At 38.7% G+C, this 25,995-nt stretch overlaps 1 protein-coding gene across 3 annotated transcripts in view; it reads right to left on the reverse strand.

Moving 5' to 3' along the window:
- Positions 1-10,245: 10,245 nt before the first annotated feature.
- Positions 10,246-25,995, reverse strand: part of Epha4 (EPH receptor A4) — a 134,543-nt gene continuing 118,793 nt past the window's right edge. For 2 of the 3 annotated variants that reach the window (XM_013011857.1, XM_013011864.1), the window contains 7 exons: positions 25,439-25,624; positions 21,575-21,636; positions 20,893-21,102; positions 18,300-18,449; positions 14,570-14,763; positions 10,874-11,029; positions 10,246-10,528 (listed from right to left, as the gene is read on the reverse strand). In XM_013011857.1, the coding sequence (XP_012867311.1) occupies positions 10,414-10,528; positions 10,874-11,029; positions 14,570-14,763; positions 18,300-18,449; positions 20,893-21,102; positions 21,575-21,636; positions 25,439-25,624 (1,073 nt within the window). In that variant the 3' untranslated portion in view covers positions 10,246-10,413. Of the gene's footprint in view, positions 10,529-10,844; positions 11,030-14,569; positions 14,764-18,299; positions 18,450-20,892; positions 21,103-21,574; positions 21,637-25,438; positions 25,625-25,995 lie in introns of all 3 variants that reach the window. The other variant, XM_013011872.1, reaches the window with a different exon arrangement.

A 25,995-nucleotide genomic window follows, 5' to 3' on the forward strand; every position in this document is an offset into this window, starting at 1 on the left:
GACTGGTGCACACTGTGCAATTCATGACTTTCAGGGCCTATGTGGGCTCTGAAATCAGGTCTTCACAGTCGCACTTTGCAATAGCACAAACTCTCCACCCCTGGTTCTATACCTCCAGTGCTCTAGCCCCATCTAGGAAGACCTAGTAGTCTCTATCTAGCTGTAAAAACCAGGAAGTTATGCCTTGGTGCATGGTGACAGGAAGCGTAGATGGGGCTTCCGCAGACTTGACCTTTGTGTTGTCTCTTGCATGCTTTGTGTCTGTTTGCCTCTGTCTTGTCAAGTGAGATAGATTTCCAAAATGTGCTTCAGAACAGTTTAGTTCTGCAAACATATCAGAAAGTTTTCATTTTCACACATAGTTGCAAAATGCTAGATTGAAGTGACAAAATTACTTTCTCTAAGACATGATAAATCTTCCAAGGAGGTGCAAAATGAATCATTATTAGCCAATCTCATTTGGTCATAGAACTTTCTTCATCTCAACCTATTATCCAATGAAGAATATTTATATCTTACCAACCTAGTGTTTTCTTTAAAGGTTTACCTCCTCTTTACTTGGCTATTTAGAAAGCTACATTTATATAATCTGCCTGGCCCAGAAAGTCATCTATTTGCAGATTCTTTTACCATACCAGTTTTCCATAAAATTGACTATACTGCTTTCGCCTAAGATCCTGACAGTCCAGGGAACTCTTACTCTCGTGTAAGCCTAGCTACTCAGGAGGTTGAGATTGAGGACTATAGTTTGAAATCAGCCCACGCAAGAAAGTCCATGAGGCTTATTTTCAATGAACCACCCAAAACCAAAGTGGAACTATGACTCAAGTAGTAGAACACTAGCCTTGAAAAAGAAAATATGTTCAAGGACAGTGCCCAGAGCCCTGAGTTCAAGCCCCAGGACTGACACAAAGTAAATAATGAAATAACTACTTAACTAAATAAATGCAAATAAAAATTTAAAAAGAGTAACTTGGATTTTAGGGTGGCTCAGTGGCTTGTCCAAAGTCATACAACTTAAAAGTAGCTGAGGCAGAGTTCACATGAAATGTTTTATTACATCATGCCCAACACCTACCTCAGCCTGTTTCTCTTGTCTTGGGACCTATCTTTTGGTCCTATCTCATTAATGACTGGCTTGCCTTTGTCTCAGGCCATCATCAAAGTGAAGAATGGTATTTGAGAGGTATTGTCCCTGGCTTTCACGCCAAGAACATGAAAATGATAATTAAAGAAAATCACTACCTCTCCACTGACTATAGATCAGACAGCAGTATCTTAGCTGTAATAGATTATAGTTTGCTTTTAGTGAAAAAGAGAATGTAGAGGTTAGTTCTTACAAAACCGTAGGTTAGATGAACATTGCACTTAGGTTGTGATTTGTTCCATTTGTGCTCAACAAAAATAATCATCGTGAAAACTCAATCACAAATAAGCTCACTGGTAACAGAATAGGCAAGCCATGTTTGCTGTGTTTACCATGATCATGAGGCTGAGACAAATGTGTCTGACAAATTAGTTAGGCAACGTGGAGGATGGCGAGGAGCTGAGGTGAAAGTTGTTGGAACTTAGCCTTTGTATTTAAACCCCAGATTCAATCTTTCTTAGCAGGATGACCTTATACACGAACTTGAATTTTCTTTTCCCTAGTGGTCTCATGCATAATATGGAAGTAAAGGATTCTTTTTGGTAGTTTTTGTAGGCTGTTGTGTGAGAATTTAAATAAATAGAGCTTAGTATAATGCTTATAGGTATGTAGTGTTTAACTGTGTTAAAAGAAATGAAAGGCTGTATGTTTGGATTCCAGCTCAAGTCTTACGGAGTCTCTGAGCAAGGCTTGAAGGTCCTCTTCATCTGATAGAGGTCAAGAAGCTAAGGTGGCATGGCTTTGTGTATTTTAATTGTGCCTTTATTTTTTCCAGAGGAAAAGTTTATTCTGAGTTGCCTACCAGAAGATCCCCTTCTTCCAAGGGAGACTAAGTGGCCAAGCCAATTTAAACCCTAAAGTACAGTCTCTTTTGTGTATAAATTAAAAGGTTCTGACTGTAGAAAGCATTGAAATCTGCTATGCCAGAGAGAAAATGCCATCATTGAAGTACTTGGACAGACAAAAAGGCAAAGGTTGAATCATGGCTGCACGTGGTTCAGTTTCTCTGAATCTCCGTAAAGCGACCATGGAGCACATCAAAGCTTGTGCTCTCACTTCTGCAGAATGCTTCCCCTGACCTCTTCTTGGTCCATCAGCTTCTTTGTACTTGTGGGAAAGACCGGCTGGGTCTTCGACCGTCTCATTCCCTCTCCTAGTGTCTTCAGAGAGAGGGCATTTTTCAGGCTTTCGTATTTAGGTTCTGGATAATGGGACAAGTATGTGGGGCAGCACATAAAATCTCCTTCCCATGTTAGGCATATTATGCTTTCAACACAATTGTCCATATTTCATTTCCCTTAGATGTGACCTCTGGTTATGTACTGAACATGGCCTCATCACAAGACAGAAGGAACTTAGACCCAGCAGTCACTGATTGGACAAGAGTTGTCATGAAGATGCTCAGCATCATCAGGTTAGGATGTGAGCCAGACATAAGCATTGTCTGTTGAACCACTGAGAGCATGATCTAACATTTCACCAAATCCCACAGCAGACTACAGTGAAATCGATCTCAAAAATCACCAAGATCACATGTGATTATTTTGATACAATTTCAGCAGGGAAAACATTTATGGGCTGACTTTCTGTCTTGCCAAAGAAGAAAATTCCAAATTCAAATATGCTGCTAACTACCAAGCTTATTAATACAGCTTATTATAGAGAGATGCATAAGTAAGAAATAAATTCACAAAATAAACATGACCTGATTTCTGCTTTTTCTGAAACCAGCTGCTTTTAATTTTACTTTGGTTAACATACTTGCTATGGTTAATATACTTTGTAGATTTGAGCCTAAATTTCAATGACAGGAAAGATGCCAATTGACCATTTGTTTAGTGAAGTAGCCTCATGAAGAATGTCTGTATCTTTTAAGAGTGAAATTTTAAATATTTTATTGCTTTACACTAACTTAGACTTTGAGGTTATTAATGAAAATTTCCCATCAAAATGGATATGTACAGGCAATTAGTAATATTTGTGCAATATTAGGAACCACCTTGGGCCTCTTAGAGTTAATAAATACAAAAAAAGGTAAATGCTTTTTGTCTTCAAAGTATTTTCAACTACAATTTAAAGATTTTGTTTTAATGAAATGATGAGCACTAAAAATTAATTTAGAAATACCATACAAATAGCAAAGAAATTATTGAAGACACAACTAGATTCCAGGTTTATATCCGGCAACTACTTTATTATTTTCAAATGCAAACTCTGTGCATTTTAGTTTGCTATTTTACAATTTTACAAACTAGGTATAAAAGACCATAAATAAATGACATAAGTTATGTGTACCTAAAGTTCATGAAGGGAAGAAAAATACCTTGACAAATTAAAACAAAATAGAAAAAAAAAAAGCTATGTCTAACTCAAAAAGACCGCTCAAATTTTGGAACACATATGAAACAAGCAATGTCCTGTTAATTTCTTTTCCAGTATAAACTAAATTATAATATGCCTTATACATTCTAATTTTAACCACAGTCCTTGCATATTCCAACATACTTGGAGTGATACAAAAAAATAAATGCACTCTTCAGTGTGTATCAATGCTTGATGTTGTTTGGACAATGTCAAGTGAAAATATTGCTTCTAGAACTTTCCTTTACTGGTCGGAATTTAAGTGTCTTTTCACAAATATTGAGGCTATACGAGTGTATGGATTAATACACATATCCTTCACAGATGAATACAAGAGGTCTCCGAACACACACACCAGCAGTATAGTGAGCATCTTCTTTCTTTTAAAGTAATTTTTTTCTTAAACACACCAGGAAATGTCACTTATAAGATTGCTAAAAATAAAATAAAAATAAAAAATCACTTGGAGCCTGCAGATATATGGTGAAGCTACTTGATTTTGGTGTAGGGGAACAGCTTCATGCTGTTTACTAGAAGATCTGAGCGTGATTTAGCTTTGGAGCTCACTAGGCTAGTGCTTGCTCTGACCTGGAACTTCCCTCCTACTCTATCTCTGGTTAAGATGATCTGCTCAGAGAGTCAACCTCATTTCTTTATACATATTTTTCAGGCATCAATGCATAGGCACATCCCTTTAAAAATATATTAAGGTCCCCCAAAAGGGGTGAATTAACTTTGTCACTCTGGCATAGCTATAAGAATACAATGCCACACACCCTGTCAGAATGCAATAAATATTTATTGATGATTTTTCTCTACTTATTTAACCATATATGGTTCAGAATCTTCTCCCCATTTTCCCCTGATTTGATGTTATAGCTTATGTAAATGGCCACAGTTTCTGTAACCACAGCTTAGAATAACCCAGGCAGCCACTCAAATTGTGTAAAATGGCAGTATGTTGGCTGGAGTTTGGTATACACATTATAGCAATACTGAAATCTTCACACACCAGAACTCAAATTCTCCAAGACTGGTGTCCTTTTGAGGGATTTAGCTGCATAACTACTGTAGGACTTTCCACGGAATTGGGGAACCTGAAATTGCTCGAGGCTATTTTATCCCAACTACATTTAACCTCAAGACTCACTGGCATGTATTTTTCTGTGACATTGGGAGACAAAGTATTAATCCGGACACATCATCTCAAAGCTGACACACGTCTCTAGGTTCATCTCCAAAAGTATATGAATTGCATATATTTGTTCGCATTCAACAAGTCCACTTATGCAGGGAAACAAAGGCTACTTGTACTCCATTTGGGGGTTAGCAGACAGATTCCATCCCCTTTTTTCTCTCTCTCTTTCTCCAGCAAGGATTTGGTGAGTCAGGTTGAGTCCAATCAGAATTTGTGACTTTGATGACGAGCTGTCACTTGAATGGATTCATACTCCAAAATTATTCCACCATCAAGGAGAAAAGCTCTCTGGTCAGACCTGTAGAATTCCTTCTTAAGGTTAGTGTGGCAGCTACAAAATACATTTCTAGATATAGGACATTTAGAATTTCCAGGTTGTGTTTCCACGGGGATGGGCATGGTCTCCTGGCCCAGTATATCTTATGGTTCTTTTTCTTGGAAAACCAGAACTCTCCAGGTGTAGCATTCCACAACATTCACAGGCAGTTCTAAGCATGAGGTTACACACTCACACACACTCACACATACACTCACACACAAACACACACCCACACCTATGTACACACATCAAAAGAGATAGTCAGCTCATATTTAGTCTAGGAAAAAAATATATTTATATCACTGCAATGGCACACCCTGGGTAAAATGTTACTTCAGCAATGCATATCATAGGCAGCTCATAGGAACTGGCTTTGTTCTGTGTGGTGGCACCTGACCTGGTGTCCATAGTAAAACCTGTAGCCTTTGGTCACTTGCTGCCACACCCACGCAGCAGTGACATACAGGAATGAAATATGGAAATACATATATAAATAAAACCACAAGGAGTTTGGGAGCAAGGGCTCTGCAGAGCTGGTGCCACGAGACAGTACATTCCTCAGTGCAGCCGGAGAACAGACGCTGACCCTCGATGCTATTGTTTTGGGTGGGGACAGGGGTTTGAGACTCTTACTCCTGTTCTTTGCAGATACAGGTGTTGTTTTGTCAGTGTTTTTGCCCCAGAACTGGCACATTAGATGCAGAAGGAAGGGTATGTTGAGGAGGGTATGCTGTTTTCTTCTAAGGGCTCTGTAATTGCCAGGCAGAGCTGGGAGGCTGAGATTGTGAATCTAACTCCCTGTAGAGAAAAAAGAACGAGAGTTAGACTCAACCTCAACTGCTATTTCCAAACAGCAGCCAGCCAATATGATGAAAATATAGGTTCTCACAAGGTGGTAGAGCTCAAAGAAAGTACTGCAGGGAGGAAAAGTCAGGAATTGTTGTATCTCTCCTCTGGAAACGAATTAGAATAATACTGCTTATCAACAGCTTCAGGACAGCAACTCTGATATAGATATACTATGTGTGTCCCTATTATAGGGACAAGAAAAGGAAGCTTAAGTAGTTTACCCACTCTGATGATGCCTCAAAGTTGGGTTTAGATGCTGCAAAGTCTGAGTGCCTAGTTAACCTGGAAATCATTACATTAGACAGACTCAGGTCCTCTGCAACCTAGACTCTACACACCCATCAATCTAGAATCAGACAGGAGCCTACATTTTTCCAGAAAGCAATAAAACCAACACATCACCTTCCCCATTGTCCTCTCATTTGCCAAATAATTAGAAGCAATTGTATTTAGTTTCCCCCTGCTCTTTTTTCTTGCATAGTACTAGGTTTGAACTCAAGAGTCCCAAACTCGCTAGGCAGATGCTAACTGCTCCATTTTAATTTCTGCCACTTGACCACCGAACGTGCTTCTTAAACCACATCTCCTACCCCAATGGCTTTCTTTTTCAGCAGTCATTGGTGACTTCCAAGTATAGAGCAAGAATTAGAACTGCCAGGCCCTTTCCCAAATGATTGCCTTAAAAATCAATTATTTGTTTTTGTATATTTTTTTATTACATTCGAAAGAGCACATAAAATTCAGTTTAGTCAGATATTTAAACTTGTAGAAAACAATTTAGAGACAGAAATAAGTGGCCTCATATATTACTGGTAGCAAGTTATATTTTTAACAATTTAAAAGTGTGAATATGACTTGGGACAAATCACTTGTCTGGTAAAGGAAGAGAAAGGGAAATAGGATTTGGTCAGCATATGCTGCATGCATGTATCAGAAAGCCTCACTGAACCCTATTAGTATATAGAATATATGCTAAAGATGGTGTGTGTGTGTGTGTGTGTGTGTGTGTGTGTGTGTGTGTGTGTGTGTGTGTGTTGAACTCAGGGCCTAGACATTGTCTCTTAACTTTTTTGTTCAAGGCTGGCCCTCTACCACTTGAGACACAGGCTTCATTTTTTTCAAGAGATAAAAATCTTACACAGACTATCCTGTCTAAGCTGGCTTCAAACTGTAATCCTCAGATTGTAGCTTCCTGAATAACTAGGATTATAAGAATGAGCCATCAACTCCTGGCACAAAGCTAATCTCAATTGTCCAAATTTATATAAGAAACTGCATCAGTTAAGACCGTCACAGGTAGAACATGACTGTGATCTGAAAACTATGAAGTAAAATCTCTTCATGTGGATAGGCAAACATTTTGATACTTTCTTTTGCTCCTAAAAATTTCATTCTTTAAGAAAGAGTGGTCTCATAAATGTGTATTTGTTTCCTTCCAGCCTGTGAACCGTTCTTTACTATTAATACATAAATAAAAATATCCATTATGGAAATACACTCATAATATTATAATTGGGCACTTGATGTCTAAATGAAAATGGATGTCCAAAAGAAGTGTGGGATTGTGAAGGTATCTCTTATTGATACCAGAATAGGAGTTGATTAAAAATAAAAATAAAAAGCCTCTGTCTCATGAATTCAGGCAATTCCTTTATCATGGGGAAATTTCTTGAATAGTGATCAGAGCAAGCATGTGTTCAATGTGGGGTCATGAGTTACTACAAAGTATTCATTGTGACTACAGAAGCAAAGCCCTGCTCCTTTGATTCAGTCATGAAGGCCTAGAAGTGCCTTTCCTAATGGGGTTCCTGTCATTGTACTGGAAGTTTATGTGTGTATGTCACTGCTTTGCCAATTATAAGATAATTTGATAACCTCCCAGGCTAAATAGTGCATATGAATCCTGTCAAGAGCAACCCGAAGTTTCATAGCCTGGAACTGCTTTTCACCCCACACCAGCATCTGCTGTGAAGCACTAGAGATCACAGTGAGTGACAGAAGGCTAACACTTGGACAGCTCAGGAGGAAGAGTGCCCATTCTTTTGTGGAGTCGAGTATTCCTTGAAAGAATTTCCAATACTCGTTTGACACCATGCATCAGGAAGCAGTTATTAGGAAAGCATCATTATCTCTCTCATTTACCGGTGGAGGATCTGAGTTATAAAGAGGAACGGAACAAGTTTCTCAGTGTCAACATTTTGGTTGGCTTTAGAATCAGTTCCATAGCTATCCGGATGCCAGTCTGGCTCCACGCTCTGGGAAACACACGGACATTGCTATTGTTCTCAAATTTCTCTTTGTAAGACTTCAGTCAGTGGACTCTTTGTAAGACTTCAGTCAGTGGAAGTAGTAAACACTTTTACTGCCAATGGAGATTATTTTAGACTTTTTATTTGTTTATTTTTGGCCTTTCTATCAGCCTTGACTCTTAACAGATGTAGGTATTTTAAGATTAAGAAGGTGTTCTTATAATGACCTAAGATTTTTTTCATTATTTCATTTACAAAGATACCTGAGGATCATATGATATATGCAACACTGCTTTGTGAGGATCTTTTAGCAATAACATGATCTCGCTTCCAAAAGTCTGTTTTGAATACCTTCAACATTTAGAAAAATACTTTAAGTCTTAAGTTGATGAGTTTAAAAAAGCAAAACTGAGTTCTCCAATGCATGTATGGTAAGGTATGACTTTACAATGAATCTTACTTGAAAGTAAGTACTGGAGAGATTAAAAAAACTCCACAGCTTTAGAAAGGAAATAATAACAATAATAAATAATATGAAAAATGTCAACATACATTTGTCAACTTTTAACATGAATATCTAGAAGGCTGAAATTGTAGAAGTAGTGATAAAACAGAAATTGTTTCAGTAGGTTTTTTTTTTAAATGCATTCTTTCCGAACAGAAAAGCTTTTACAACTAATGTTGCAAAAGAAGTTTTTTTTTACTAAACTGTCATGATTTGACAGCAGCAAATTTAACATTTCTTGCTCTCTATAAAAAAAATTGCTTTCAGGATAGAATCGACAGAGAAAAAAGTCATTAAAATCAGCTAAGCTCTTCTTTTAAAAGTGATAAAAATGGAATACTTAAGAGAGTTTAAAAAAAATCCCTGGTCCAAAGTTAGGTCCCTTGTTTCTAGGAATGAACAAAATCACTTATACTAGCAAAAAAAATTATATATTTATTATATTTGCTTCAAGAATTCTTGGGACCTAAGAGAGAGGCAATGAAGGCTGCTAATAGACTTACAGCTGCAAAGTCCATTGTTTTAGTAGGTCACTGATAATGAGGAAATCAAGGTGAATTCTAACTCAAACCACTGACATCTTGGTAACCCCCCCTTCTTGGCTGATCGTGTGTGGTACAGGGGTTACTGGAGGAGGTCAGAAAATGTAGCTAATAGAAAAGACTTCCCAGTACCAATGAAAAGGGCATGTTACTTACCTGGCCCTCACAAGACAATAAATACACAAAACATGGATGAATGCCCAAAGGACAAGATAAATCCTTCATGTCAGGGAAGTACAGGACCAGGAGAAAGGCTAGGACCCACCCACCCACCCTTCACTTCACTTCCCATGAACTTCTTCCGAGAAGAATAGCAGGGTAGCCAAAAAATTTTTAATCTTCTCCTTCTGTCAAAAACAGAAATCCCGAAAATGATACAAAACACCCAATTGATCTGAAAGTTCTGATGAGAACAAGTTGACTAAAAATAAAAACAAACAAACAAACAAGTGTGTGTGCCCCTTGGAGGAAAGAGTCATTGCTGGATCTTTCAACTTACCTTATAGATGTGGGATTGCTTCTTTAAAGAAGAGTGAAAACTCCTTATCCAAGATTGTCACAGCCCACTCTCCATAAGGGAGTTCTGATCAGTTTGTAGGGTCCCCAAGTATGACTTTACATGGCACAGCCTCAGGCCCAAAGACATAGACCTCATTTGTCCAGTTAGGGTTTTAGCATTTTTAATCCACTTTCTAGCTCCTCAGGTCATAGGAATCCACCAAGTGACCTAGCCACTGAACAGGCCACATGGATTGAGTTGTGTGGTTATGTCATGGAATTTATTCCCAAGTATGAACCAAGCCCTCACAGCTATAAGTGAGTCCTCCAAAAAAATGTTCCTGGGCATGGGCCCCATACCAGGGAAGGGTCATAGCTGTGATTTTTACGCCATAAAGGACAACGGTTGTAAATCCACACGGAGAGAAGGCCAGGGATGTCTGGAAGAAGCTCACGTCTGGAAGCAAATAACAGCATCAACACTCGGAGGCAGAGTTCTATTTATATAGGTACACGGATTTTACACACGTGGTGGACACAAGTACTTCTGAGAACCAATTTGTTCTAGGTTGTCCTTTCTGTAAACCCCACAGTTTCAGCCATCTGTACACCAAGCAACACTGCAGATTTTTTTTTCCTTTAATTTCAGAGGGCGAAGACGAAGTAAAAAAAGTGCAGTTCTTCAATTAAAGTGCATGGATGAGGTAAACTAATTCCAAGAGTTTCGAGTTTAGTCAGTACTGGCTCAGACAGGAACCATCCTGCCGTGAATCTGCTGCATTTGGGTCCGCATTGCTTGAACGCTGCTCAAAATCTTATTCTGGTGTGTGATGGCTGTGATGCCAATTCTTGCCAGGTCACTGTAGACGGAGTGAGGAAAAATAAAAAGAAGAAAAGTCACAGGGACTGAGAATCTCTCTCTCTTTCTCTCTCTCTTTTTCCAGGTTTCATGCAGACACACAGTTGAATCAGCCACAATTAATACAACACAAGACAGGTGTATCAGAATGTGTAATTAAGCAACTTAATGCAATACTATAGGTGCTCTATAAAGCTTGGGTAAAATCATACTCAATCAAAATGAGAGATAATCTAACTTTTTTTTTCTTAATGAGTAAGATGGTTATGTAGGTCAAAGCAAAATAAAAAGGAAAATACTATTAAATCTAAATTTACCCTTTTGTGTTACATCGCTGGGTACTTACTCCTGGTTCATGTGCACCACAGCCTCTAGCGTGGTATAACCAGCAGCAGTGAAGTTATCCTTATACCGGTCCATTTTAATAGCTTGGAGCCAGTCACCCACTGATACAACGGCAGAGAATTCAGGGGAGCTAGGATCCAACAAGGCAGTGTTAGGTCTAGAAAGTAAACAGAGAGGTTTGATTGGTACAACCTGAAGATTCCAGATTGGGATTGTCTAATAACAGGCTAGGGAAACTAGAAAGCCAAGAGAAGGTTTTCAATGAATTAAACCATGTGATTTCATCTCACAAAGCGGGTACAGCACACATCAATCACTTATTTATTCTTAATCTCAAAGCCTGCTCTTGTTTTATGTAGACCTCTCAGAGCATTACTGCACATGGCAGATCTTTTAACATCCTAACATGGGGGTAGGGAGTGGGGAAGAGGGTGTCCTTGTAGCTGAAATTTGTTCAGTCCTCGCCAGAATGATTACCCAAGTTAGTTCTGCCACTATGGAAACCTTAGTGAAGTATGAGGGAGGAAAATTGAGAGTTTACAACCTGCCAGACTTGATGCAAGTGAAGAAAACAGAGAAAGTTCAAGTCCAGCATGCTTCCAGCCAGGTCTGCAGGCAGGCTCAGTGCATTCAAACAGACTTGGGACAGCGGGGAGTTAGTTAATCCTCTCTTTAATCGACCTACCCCTGACCAGCACGTGTGCCCAGGCTGGCAGGAAGAATGAGCACTTTGATCACTGTATGGACTGTGGAATGTGCTTCTGTTCCTTTGCTGGGGCTCCTGTATCATGATTTCAACTTCTTATTAGCTTATGTATTTGTTTATTTGCTTTTCAAGCCAGGTTGATTGATGATGGTCACCATCAAGAGAGGTAACAGGTAGGAATTTGGTCATGCCTCACAACACTGCTATATAATCAAATCCCTTCTTTGTGAAAGTATTTTTTAAAAGGGAGTTATAGTCATCTTTATCAAAGTACTCTGTAGCCATAGCATGGATTTTCAGAGTTATTTGCTATAATTACCCACATAGCAATATTACTATTTGTTAAGTTATATTCAAAATTACAGAATGTATTTTGACCTGATTTTCTCCTGAGACAATAGGAATATAAATGTTTAGATTGAGATATCATTACTACTGAATTTTCTACTGAAAATAAAAGTAACTTTCTCTTGAAAATAAAAGGAAGTCAATAGAATATCTTCATTGACTTTCTACATAGCAGAATTAATCACATTCCTTTTAAAATATTTTTATTTTAATTAAATTATTCTGACTGGCATTTACACACTCTTTACATAAATATTGTAACAAAGACTGGTTTTATCTCTCAGTTCTGTGTCCAAATAATAGCTTGTCTTTGTGTCTTCCTTTTGTGTTCATAACACCTCTAGTTTGGTGAGTACAATACTGCAGTTACATACCACAAAAAAAAATATTAAAGATTTAAACCAGGCACTGGTGGCTCATGCCTGTAATTCTAGCTACTCAGAAGGCTGAGATCTGAGGATTGCAGTTCAAAGCTAGTCTGGGTAGGAAAGTCTGTGAGACTCTTATCTCCAATTAATCGCAGAAAAAGCCAGAAATGGAGCTGTGGCTAGAATGCTAGCCTTGAGCAAAATGAAGCTCAGGGACAGAATGCTAGCCTTGAGCAAAATGAAGCTGAAGATCCAGAGTTTGAGCCCCAGGACTGGTTTAAAAAAAAATTCAAGATTTAATCTTTAATTTTTCCAACTTTGAGATAATGACTAATATTACCATATTAAATTGTGATGTTCTGTCATGAGAGGTTTAGCATCAATATTTGTTAATAACAAAGGCTCATAATTTGCACTGACTTCTAGAACTTCAAGCCAAGTGCATCAACAGAACAAGATGCACATACTCAGTGCCTAACAAGGTCAAAACGACCTTAGGGTAAAAATGTTTCCACATTGTCAATTAACTCCAAGGGTCATTCTCAAGCTTGCTCTGGAGTTCTTCATCATCTTTGTGGAATGCTATGACATTTGTCTATTGTGCTGAACTGCTTACTGTGCTATACTGCATTATATTAACAGCAACTATAATAAGCATCAGTTATTTACTTTGGGACTAGACAGACATTATATGATATTAGAGGCTGGAGAGCTTATGCTAGTCACCCAAATACCAAAAAGTACTGAATCCTAGAACTGACTTTAGGACCCTCAGAGATAATACACAGGCTTTAGAGTTCAGGATCTAAATTTTGGATCCACTAAAAGGCAGAGATGTACCTTGGGATTACAGAAGCTGGCTAGACTTACAGCCATTCATTTTACCCTCTGAGACAACAGAACAAAGAATAAACCAGAAATGGTGGATTTCTTTCATCAGTGCACACAATCACCATTTGATCTTGGCTGAGATAATTGTGAATTTAGCCACTTTTCAATGTTATTTCAAGAGTTTGAAGTTTATGCTTTCTGTCTAATGACCAATGTTAGGGATTTGAAAGCAGAGAGGAAAATGGAAGGGGTTTTCTGCCATCTAGTCCCAAATTCTCCTTTTTATGTACAATGACAACAAATGTATTTATTCCTTTTCTTCCAGGATCTTTAGGCTATGTTTTCAGGAGATAAGATCAGAGACAAACACCAGAGGGCTTGCAAATAGTGGAGAGGATTGGGAATGAGAGTGCCATTCTATTTTTAAGTCAGGATCATGGTGGAAAAGAAACCTCTGTGGAGCTTAAATTCGGAGGTGAGCAGGTACTTTCCTTCCCACAGACCCAAATCACTTGATTTTATTGTTATTGACCTCTTAAACAATTAAACTGTAAAGGATGATCTACCTTCTTCCAGGTGGCTTCTCCATAGAAAAGTTCCTATTGACTTAAAGCATTAGAATGATATCTCTTATGTTTTACCCTAATGAAAGAACTATACCTTTCACGGGTGGTCCAATCTTTTGTTATTGGTGTGTGTGTGTGTGTGTGTGTGTGTGTGTGTGTGTGTGTGTGTGTGTGTGTGTGTGTGTGTGTGTGTGTTTGTGATTATGCCTATGAAGGACTGAACCACTTGAGTTAGTCTCCCTGCCCTTTGGTTTGCTCAGGCTGGCCTCAAACTTATAATCTGCCTACTTCCTCCTTCAGAATGGCTGGGATTACAGGTTTGTACCACTATGGTTTTTATTTAGTTTTTGAAACCCCTTTTCAAACTTGCATCTTTAGGCTTTGTAACTTGCTCAGCTTTTATGTTGGTCCTGTGTCCTACTCTGAAGACTGATAAAGTAGAAGACAAGACAAGTGAAACCTAATGCATCCCATGCTATAATTAACATGCAATACATGAACACACAATTGCAGTGTTTCTTCATATTTCAATGTTCCTTTCCCTTTTCAAAACGTAACATCTGCTAACCTGAATGTCTTCTGAGAATACATTTCCTCCCGATCCTAGAATTTGAGGATCAGTTTCACAAAATTAGCACTTTAGTTATTTCTTTGTTTGGTTTTGTTTGAATTTTTATCACTATTGGAGGCTTTGACGGGTAATAGGCACTTTGAAATGATTAATACTTTAAATACTGTAAATGATTAATACCTTTAAGTACTCTAATACCGAGAAAGAAGCCACCCAGGTTGAAAAGGCAGGAATTAAAATGAGTCACACTGGCCTGTCACCCCTGATATTTTCCTCCATGCATCATTATTAAGTAAGCATGGCCAACCTGGAGCTCTCGGTCCCTGTCCTCTTCAAGCTGTTGGGGTTGCGGATGAGTTTGTCCAGCATGTTGACAATCTGCCCAAATTTCGGCCTGTCACTTCTCTCCTTCTGCCAGCAGTCCAGCATCAGCTGGTGGAGTGCAATGGGGCAGTCCATTGGTGGGGGTAGCCGATACCCTTCTTCGATGGCTTTAATCACCTACAGAAGACAACACACAGGGCGGCACATGGTGCGTTAAGCTTCCTTCCAGGCAAGCTGTTGTTTGAGGCTCACCCTCCCCACCGGCCTGTTCATGTACTTAAAGCTGCCAGCAAGCTTGAGCATAGCTCCAGTTCCTTCACAGAATCCAAAGCCTGACCTGAGGATAGCTGCAATAGGAGAGGAAAGCCAGTGGAGATGTTTCACGAAAGGCCAGCAATGCCAATCTGCAACTCTAAAGATCCATTGGTATTCGATAGTGGTTAGAACCCAGGTTAGCAACCTGAGGTCAGAGCTCTGTAGATGGTGCTCAGGTCACCTGGCCTGGTCTAGAGCCCCCTTTCCACGCTGCTGGTTAACATCAGCACACACACACCCTCTGGCAAGAGGTGATCTAGTCAGTCCCAAGACCTGCCTGGAGAAGCAATTCCCTTGGTATCCTTTCAGCCCTATGTCCTCTGCCTCAGTCAGCAAATGGATCAACAGCAAAGCCCACCTCAAGATGCCTGACCATTTTCCTTTTGGAGACTATACCCTTTGTTATAAGTTGCTAAAAGTGTTCGTAAATTCATGAAAGGAGAAAGGAAGAAAGGAAAGGAAGAAAGACGGAAGGAAGGAAGAAAGGAAGGAAGGAAGGAAGGGAAAGGGAGAAAGAGAAAGAGAGGGAAAGGGGGAAAGAGGGAGAGAGGGAGAGGGAGGGAAGGGAAGGGAAGGGAAGGGAAGGTCAGGTCAGGTCAGGGGAGGGAAGAGGAGGGGAGGAAAGGAAAGGGAGGGGTGGAAAAATAGATGACTTCTTTTGGGTGCATGCATATTTTAAAGGAGAGCCTTCTCAGTCTAAGAAAGGATGGTAAAACAGTATGTGACAATTAATAGGAAACAAGACTAACTTTGGTTATTCTGGTATATGGGCACAGCCCCAAGAAGACCAAGGTGGTCTACTTGCCTAATAAGACAAACAACTCATTTTTGTTAATTGTAATTTTTCTAATGTGTCTTCACAGGCATTATGCTGTTTTCTAACTGTCATTTCCCTAAATCCTTTCCCTTTTGGAGAATAAATCTTAGTCATGTGATAAGGTATATCTCATGACAGTCTCTGGTCTTTTCCTAAGAACACTTGACTAAGAGTTTCCTCGAGATTGTAGAAACACTTATTTGTTTGAGCACTTCTTTTTTTTTTAAAGTTTTATTTGTTTTAAATCAATCATTTGTTTTTTGTTTCTTTTCTACTCAAATAATTGCTGCTAGAGAAACACTTTCTGCCACAGCTCTGCCCATGGCCGGCCATGTTGAATTCATCCTGTGTTAGGATTATTGATTTTCAGAAAGTGTCTGTCAACAGAAAATAGCCAATTCATGTGGCTCTAGCTTCTGGGTACTAGTTTGGCTGTTGTCTTTTTAACCAGCACATTGTTTCACTTTAATAATCATTAAAAAACATTTTTCAACTCCTAATTTTGCTTTACTCCCCCACCCCCCATGGGTCCTATGGGTATCCTTCGTATTTTTCTGAGGCAGACCTTTCCTTTCATTCCATGTAATGTCATCCAATTTATTTTTGGCAATGACAATAGGTCAATTTGCTCCTCTGGCTTTTCTTTATTTTTCCAGATTCCCAGTGTTCACTGGTGAGTTGTTGAAAACAGTTTACATAGAATGCACCAAGGGAACTTCACTGGTTGTAACCCCTCAGATTGATTAAACTCCCTAGCCACAGACAGTTTGGAAGATAGCTTATGGATAAATAAAGCCTATTTTCTCAGTTGAGGGCTGAATCTTATGGAAGGGGACAATAAAACAAACAAAAGGATTGCTAAGTTCCATGTTTTCAACAGTTACTTTCACTCTATTTACCATATGCCAAAAGATTTCTACTCAGGAAAGTCATTTTCCAGATACATTTCCTATTAATTCTTGCTCTACTCAGAGTCCAAATAGAGACAAATACATTTGAATGATGTATCAATATTATTTGTGAGCAAGAAATAGCTTCAAGATTCCTCTTCATGGATAAAGCCAGAAAAATGAAAACATAAAACAAGCAAATTGGCTTAATATAATATAGAAACTGTCACAATGACAGATCTGAGAATATTTAGGGCAGGGAAACTGATGATCTGTAAATCATCTGCTCTTGTGAACATTGGGCTATAACTATGGACTGGAACAAAGAAAGCCTAAGTACTAAACAATTAAATAGGCAAATGTATGCACTACTTGCTCATTTTGGTTGTCATTGTCCCTCTGAAAGTCACTAATATAAATCCAAATGTTGCAAAGACGCTTTCTGAAGGAATCTGCTTGAACGACTTTATCCGACAACGCATTACATACCACTCACCTGCATAGTCTGTTTCCAGCTTGTAATTATCTATGCTTCTTTTAACTGTTATCTTTCCTGCCATCCTCTATGAGTCTCCTCTTATTAATTACTGACAATACAATGTCAATAATCCCTTTAATCTGGTTAGTCACAGTAGACAATACTTTTTTTTTCTCCCCTGACTAGAACCAGAGCGCATTCATTTCTCTATTGCTCTGCATTCTTTAACTGATGGGAAACCTGCTTTCTATTTAAGTGCACCTGGTTCTTTGTTTAATTGTCCAGGCTTCGCAACTTCCTGTTGTTTCATTAGGACAACGCAGATGGTCAGGCAACATTTCACATTGGAAAGTTTTAAAAAGAAGATTTTTCTATAATATCGTTCTAGTCCATTAACTGAATTCCTTGCATTTTAAAATATTCCCTGGTAGTGTTCTACCTCCCACATTAAAAAAAATTAGTAACGTTCTAAAAGTATAGGGAGCCATTTTATTTTGATCAGATTTCCAATCCTTCTAAAACAATCTAAAAGTTTTTCAAGATTAGCTAAAATGTGTTCTAAGAAGACCCCTGATCTTTGTTTTGTTTTTTCGTTCCTCCTCACTGGAGATGTTTGTAATTAAATTCTATTAGTCTGGAATCTTATTAGTGTCATTATTGAATGCTTTTCTGAATTGCAGGCATCAGAGAAACTCCCTTACGAACTAGTCCAGATGGTATATTTAAAGGGACGTGCATAATTTACAAAGGGTCATTTAGTGAAGCTTTATTTTAGAGTCCTCATGGGGCAAGCTCTAATTACAACTATTCCAGTTTTAAAATATTCACTAGTTCCCCTCACCTCCCGCTATGATTCTTTCAAGTCAGTTTTATCACATGTGAAATTTGTTTTTCATAACCTTTGTATTCTCTTAAAATTCAGTTTAATTTTGAGCTAGTATAGTTTTGGAAGTTCACCAAATAAAAATTCTACTATATATTGTTGAGCAATACATCTATGGAGTCATCTTGCTTTCTTCCATACTATGGCATTTGAGTTCTGATCTTGAAATACAAACTCATCATTGGTCATAAGGTTGGAGCGAAAGGACTAGATGTAGCATTACAAACATGGTATCATTCCATCCTCAGGGCTCACTTCTTTGTATGATAATGCAGAACATCCTCAATCTCAATGTGAAGAAGACACATATTTCAGAACTCGGAGACTTACATCTTGATTGGACATATCCCAGTAGGGTCTCTCTCCGTATGACATCACTTCCCACATAACGATTCCGTAGCTCCATACATCACTTGCTGATGTGAATTTACGATAGGCAATTGCTTCTGGCGCAGTCCACCGGATAGGAATCTTGCCACCCTGTGAACATTTGAGCCATAAGTTACACCCTAAGTAACCTCACTGATTTGCCATTTTTATTTCTGAACGCCAAGCAAGACAGCAGCACAGCCGAGATGGCTCTTAAAAACAAAACTATGAGACTTGTTTATTTTAACTAAAGTCTTTCTGGTTGAGACTGTTCTCATGTTTACTTAGTTACTGGGAAGTGGGTAAGTAATCTGTCTAATTATTTCTTAACAGCCTACCTGGTATCTAAGCTCTGCTTAGGGCAATATTATAAAACACAGGTAAGCTGAGGCTTCATAAAATATATCTGTTATTCGATGATTATCAAAGGATAGGTAGCTGACATTTGTTTTGACTTCTTATTGCATTGTCTCATAAAGCAGCTTAATACTGCTCTAGAAATTGCCAAGCATTACTGCTCATGCCTATACTCCTAGCTCCTCAGGAGGTTGAGTTAGGGCAGACAAATCCAAGAGACTCTTATCTCCAATTACCCGGCAAAATAGCAGAAGTAAGGCTGTGGCTCAAGTGTTAAGAGTGCCAGCCTTGAGCAAAAAAGCTAATAAGCAAGAAAGGAAGGCTCTCCTGTCTTTTTCTCCAAATCTCTATCCTTCTTTCATATAGTATAGATTCGTATGTACTCAATATACCTAGAAGATAACTTGCTAAATATAGCAATTTTGGTTCTGTTTCTGCAAAATATGCTAAAATGGCTTTCAGAGAAAGCCAAATGATATCACATAGTAGATCTAATTAGTGAACTTAATAGCGTAAGACAGACCTTCAATTACTATTTAATGTATTTTTAAATTACTACTTGTAAATATGAAATGACAAAATATCACTCAGAAAAACTAAAATCTTTCCCTTTAAATCCTCAAATGTCTATTACTTGATTATCCTTACACACAAAGTATTTTTAATTGAGTTTCAAATTACCTAGGGTTCCATCTTGGGAAATCAACGCTACTTGAATTTAAACCCATGAGCGATTCAAGCAGCCATTATTTAAGTTTTCTTGAATTGATTAGGGCTAATAAACGGGGCAATCAAATTGCCCTGTGAATTTCTTTGATATACCACAGTTCACTCTGAAAACCCATTGTACTGTGTTCATAATATTCCTTGCTTACAGAACGACACTTGGGATACTGCCTGCCTTAATATAACTAATGGTTTCTCCCTCTCTGCAAATATGTCATCCTGGAAGTCTCAATAACTTTTTTTCTCCAACAACTGAGAAAAAAAACCTAAAGATCCCCATATTCACACTGAAGGCATAAATGAATGGACTTGAAGTTCCATAGAGGATATTTATATATCAGTCAACATTACAGCTGGAGAAATTAAACAAATCACCCCCATAACCAACCAAACATAAAACCCAGTGTTTAGGATTGCATATACAAAAATGAGTGTTAAAAAGAAAAAAAAAAGGATGTTAACTGTCCACTTCATGTTGATTAGGAACAGTCTCAGCTTTAATAGCCAATAACAATTTAATGATTCTGTGTTTATTCCATTAGTATTTTACATTCAGACTGTCAGGCTAACATACCCTACTCATTAACTCTATACTGAATACTCTTAAACTATACCCGAATCCAGGCTGTCTATCAGTAGTAAAATGAAGGTCATCAGATTCACTAGAAAGCCTTGCATAGCATAAATGTTTTATAAATCCTGTATATACATTATTGTAGCCAACCAACTAGAAGTATTGTCTTTACGTATTTAGATTAAGGACTTTTCTTTTTCCTAATGAACCAAAAAGAGTCAATCAGAAAATCTCTGGAGTAGTAAAGAAGGAAGAAAGAGAAATTAAACAAGCTAGCAAAAAATACAAGTTTCAATACAAAAAAAAAACATATGCACAGTAAATGACACTACCTCATGGTTTTCTTAATAATTTATCATCTGGTGAGTAAATTATTCTTGATAAGTATTTCTCAGCTAGCTTATTTTTGTTTCTCTGGAGGGGGGTGGTGTCAGGACTGGGTCTTGAACTCAGAGCCTCTTACTCTTACTCAACTTTTTAGCTCAAGGGTGGGGCTCTGCTACTTGGGCCACAGCTCCTGTCTCCTTTTTGCTAGGATTTGTCTGCCCAGCCTAGCTTCAAGCCTCCTGAGTAGCTGGCTTACAGGCCTGAGCCATCAGTAGTGAAACTCAGCTCGCTTAGCTTACTCATGATCATGTTAGCCAAGAGACATAAGAAGGAAAGAATCCATTTTGTTTAGTTTGTAGCTCTGTAGAAAGAGTCCCTCTTCTGTTGAGCACTGTACTCATATGCTGACATGTTGAAACTCTTTTCTACAGCTACCGAAGATAACTTTTAAAAGGGTTTATGAATATTAAAATATGAATTAAAAAAATCAGGAAGGGCTTAGCCTTCAAGGTGAAAGGAGAGATGCTGTCTTATCACAGAACAAACCAGAGATAGAAAAATCATCCTCACCCTAGTGGTATAAGCTGCTTCCGGGTCATCCTCCAGCACTCGGGACATACCAAAATCAGATACTTTGCAGACCAAATTGCTGTTTACCAGGATGTTGCGAGCAGCCAAATCTCGGTGTACATAACTCATGTCAGATAAATACTTCATCCCTGACCCAATGCCACGAAGCATGCCCACCAGCTGGATGACTGTAAATCTGCCATCATTCTTCTGCATAGGAAGGAAGCGGGGAGTAATACCATCAGCATTCGGCCACATTCATTATCACTAAGCATTTATTACCATGATCGATTTTTGATAACTGCATCCGGTATGCAATGAAACTTCAACATGATTTCTGGGCCTTGCTGAACCAAAGTTACTGACTCTCTAGTAAAAAGTATTCAAGGAGCTGGGTTTGCTTTCCTGTGATAGATGGAAATTGTCCAACTGTAATGAATCTACAGGCTCAAACAATTCCACGATACTAGAATAAATCAAATACTACCTTCCTCATCTATGGATTATTTAATAGCCTATAAAGAAAAAAATTCATATCATTCTCTATATCTCTCCTTCTTCTGCTGCTCTAGTTTAAAAGTACATGAATCCATTCCAACAGGATGAATATAAGGAATCATTCTTTTCTCATATTCTTTTCTCTAATATTTACTTGGAGGCTTAATATAAAGTTGACACATACCCTGAGGAAAGCATCCAAGGAACCATTCTCCATGTACTCTGTGATGATCATTACTGGTTTACCTAGAGTTTTCAGAAAGAAAAACAAAAACCCTTGATGAGAGTGGCAGTTAATGAGATAAAAATGGGCTGTGCACAATTTTACTGCCAAGACACCTGTCTTGTGCGATCTAATTTAATTAAAACAAGCCAAGCTTATGCCTCAGCTGTGGGAAGCTAGGGATGAAATATTAAAAGGATGAGTAGGTTTAGATTCCATCTGGAAAGTTAACCCTTTGGGTGGCTTTGTTGACAAGGTCTTTCACTGAAGTGGCCTCTGGTATCCAGGGAGCATGTGAATGGATAATTGCTCTAGTGAGCAAAAAGGGAAAACTATGAATGGGCAGACCTGATTAAATGTGAAGAAGAAGAAGAAGAAAAAAAAGCAACTATGGGGTAATTAATTTATTTTGTCCCTGGAAGAGCCACTTGTGGGATGCTAAGGATGTTCATGGGCCCAGAAACCATTTTCTTTATTTCTGGAAACCCAGATTTCAGAGGGGCAGTCTCTATGGCAGAGGTAGATCTTTTCTTACACAGTCAGCCACTCTTTAAATCCAAGCAGGCAAAAGGTGAGGCTTTGTCTTTGTCTTGCTCTGGCCGGGGTTGTACCCTTTCCTTATCTATAAATTAACTTCTTCCCTTGCTCCCTTTAAAAAGCAAACAAATCTCCCAAACCATCACAGAAGGCATTTAGTAAAGTCATTTCATCTAAAACAGATATTTGAATTCACAACTGGAATGGTCTTGCTCCTTTCCCTCCCTCCTGGCAAAGAATAAAAATGTGTTTTATGGGCAGTGGGGGAAGAAAGTCTTATTTCAGTTTAGTTCTCCTTCTAAGGGGTTTAGAAAATAACATGTTTAGTTGTTATTCATTTTCACTGACAATGAACTCAAGGTCTGAAATTCCTTCTTCCTGAGGGCTTTCTAGAAAGAAGGGATTGGAGGAGGGTGGAGATAAACTATGGTAATCCTCCAGTTTTGAACTAAGAGAAGGAAGAATTAAAAAAAAATCCATTAAAAATTCCTTTGAGGGTAAATTAATGCCTATTTGATACATTAAAAATATTCCCACTTTTCTTGCTGTACAATTGACTGGGAATTTTCCTAATTATTTTGGAGTGGGGAGAAGGCAAGATATACCTTCACTTTTGAGCTAAAGGTTTTGACAAGTTTTTGGTATCAATGATGTCCAAGTCCTTGAGTGTGGTGTGTGTGCGTGTGTGTGTGTGTGTGTGTCCTGTCTAGGAAATCTTTTAAAGGCAACCATTTTTGTATTAGAAGACTGTTCCAGGGAGATTGAAATTTCAAGCAAGGAAAGACATCTGAAAAAAACCGTAGTTATGGCGGTAAAGACTAAAGGATGAATCAAATCTCTTCCTATCTTCTGAAGATACCAATTGTGGTGTCTTTTGATCCTTCTTCTACCTAAATGGGAAGGTCTGTATTTTCAGACTCACTTACTGGCTACCAGTCTTAGCACAGAACAAATATGTCTAAGTGAGTTTTAATTAATCTGCCTCAGTCAAAAGATACTTTGTCATGTAATGAAGGACAGGTACTCTCATGTCTTTGCATTAACAACTATTTTCATTTTACTAGTGCCTCTGGAGCTTTGGGGAAAGAGAAAACCCCGAAGAGAGGGAAGAAGAGTAGAGAAAATTTAGGATCCACTTGTCAATTTAGAAAGTAACTCAGGAAAGTGCTGGTAAAGAATTCACACTCTTCCACTCCAGCCTTTCACCTTCACACCTCCCTACCCCGACTCTTGGCACCATCTACATAATTTCTCTACATTTCCTTTTCTGTTTACTAAAACATACCCATTTGTCCAAAACTTTACAAGCTCTACAAGAGGAATAAAGAGGAAAGGCCACACCCACATTAGGTCTTCTAAGGCTGGGCTCAGGAATGGAGGCCCCCTCCCAGCACCCCCACCCCCAGCCCCGGGTGCAGAGTATGGGGGTACCGGGAGAAGAGGGCAGAGAACACAGACAAGCTCCTGTGGTGGAAATTTTAAATCATTTTAATTCAGTGACAACTGCATTATGCAAATGTATCCAGTCATTTATAACAGTTACAGCTGTAATAGCTACGGGTTTTAGAGGCACGGTGGGACTTTAACACAAAGATTCCCTTTTTCTTGTCTTTTCTGTAGAAGTACCATGAAAATCACTATCTGCAGCAGGAAAAACACCCTGAGTGGAACACAGCCTCTTTTTTTAAAAAAAAAAATTAAGAAAATGGACCTGCACAAGTATTTAAAGGGAATGTTGTCTTTTAATTAAAGTAGTCAGGGGCTCTAGGTAGCTCTGAAGGCCATGGGCAACAGAAAAATATCCTGTCCGTAAAACTAATCTTAAAAAGCAAATAGAGCTACTCTATGCTAATTATAGCCTTCACCTTAGGCAGAAAAGTATATATCCTTGGCACCAAGTTTCCAGTTTTGAAGGATTCTCAAGATGAGGAAAGGTAGACCTTTTAAGATGTAATAACACTAGGTAAGGTGTGTGTGCATTTTAAAATCTACTGTTAGGCACCCTACTCCAAATATTTTATTTTACCACACTCATCTCCCTTCCAAATAACTTTGTAAGGCAAGTTCCTGGTTTAGCACCATTTCTTTCTTTTTCTTTTTTTTTAAACAAAAAAAAGAATCAGAAACAGAAAAATTGAGCCACCAACCAAGGTGAACTGCTTTGCCCCTAGGCTAATGCTTCTCCAGAGAGAGGGCTTCCTCAGTCCTGAGCTCTTTAGAAATGCAAACTGAGGGACCCCACCTCAACTGCTGAATTGAACTTCTCCAGAAGGTTAAGAAACTTCTTAAGTCTATGTAAATTGGAGGAGACTATTTTCGCTTTTTAGTAACCTCCCATTTCTATTCCTACAGATCTTCAGGACTGCATCCTACTAATATTTAACCAACAGTTTATATCTCACTTTTCCTTTTAAACCCTCTCCACCTCAGCCGGGGCTTTAACTACTGAAACAGCCATTGTCTCACCTGTGAGCACATTTTCACTGACACCTTTAATCAAAAAAAAAAAAAAAAAAGTCTGGCCTTCCTGCTAACATAGCCCCAGGCTTACAAGATCCTAGCTGGAAGCAGTAGATATTAGGGCTCTTGGAACACAGCCACCCTAAATAGTGACCGCTTCAGCTGTCCTATCTAAGGGGCACTTTCTAAGCCGGTCTTAGCCAGCCTTGAAGATGTGCTCAGGGTTTGCTTTGCAAGTGCATTTGTTGAGCTGTGCCGTGTTTTAACTGAAGCATGGTTCATAGCCTTAGAGAATGCTAATGGACGAAGAAAGGAAGGTTCAACCAGGTGTTACTGTAAATAGGTATGGAACAGCCATCCATCAGGCAGAGCAGACAAGCAAATCTCCCAAGACAATAAAGATTCCCCAGATTCGTTCCCTGCACCTGGAGCCAACACTTCCAGCACAAGGTGTGGTGGGGCTTTTTGGTGTGCATCTTACGGAAATGTATTTAACTTTTATTTTGCTTCCCATCTGCTTGCGCCTACTCTGTGACAATCCATTTGGCCTAGCAAAGATTTTGAAAGATAGTATGGCATATCAAAAATTGGCAAGATTTAATTTTTCCTAAAATTTCACACAAGCTGCCTTGGAGGGAAGGATATCAGCTGAAACCATAGACCCATTTAGAGTTGACTGCAAGATTAATGACTTGTCCTGGGCTGATTTCCTCCTATTAGCAATCAGTGGGTCTGTGCCATCTGTCATTTCCCTGGAAAGAAAATGTGTGTTTAATTTCCCAGTAATGCCGAACTTGGCTTTGAAAAGGGAGTGACTTGAATACTTACATTTGGTGACAACACCTTCCAAGTGGATAATGTTTGGGTGGTCAAACTGTCCCATGATACTGGCTTCACTCAGGAAGTCTCTCCTCTGCTTGTCTGTATAACCGGCTTTCAGAGTCTTGATAGCTACACAGATCTCTCTCTTGCCGGGTACTTTGAGACGCCCGCTACAGACTTCACCAAATTCACCTTTGAAAGTGGAAAAGGAGAATCTGACATGGGCCGGAAGAAAAGAAATCGCTAACATTCATTCTGTACTTGATTACAGAACCTTACCTAGACCATTTCATGTAATTCTCCCCCAGACACGGAAACACACACAATTAGCTCCATTTTATCAGAGTATACTTTGTAGGAGGGGGAGGGACAAAAACAAACAAACAAAAAACCCCCAAAACTTGCTGAAACTCTTAAGAGTTATGGTTAAAAGTAAAATGAACATTTAATTTAGTCTGACTTCAGTTTTCACACACGCCTATTCATTCCATTCAAAAATCAAAATTTGGGCTGGGAAGGTGGCTCAGTGGTAGAGTGCTTGCCTTGTATACGTGAGGCCAGGG

This window comes from Dipodomys ordii, unplaced genomic scaffold, assembly GCF_000151885.1.
Source record: "Dipodomys ordii isolate 6190 unplaced genomic scaffold, Dord_2.0 Scaffold1, whole genome shotgun sequence".
NCBI lineage: Eukaryota > Metazoa > Chordata > Mammalia > Rodentia > Heteromyidae > Dipodomys > Dipodomys ordii.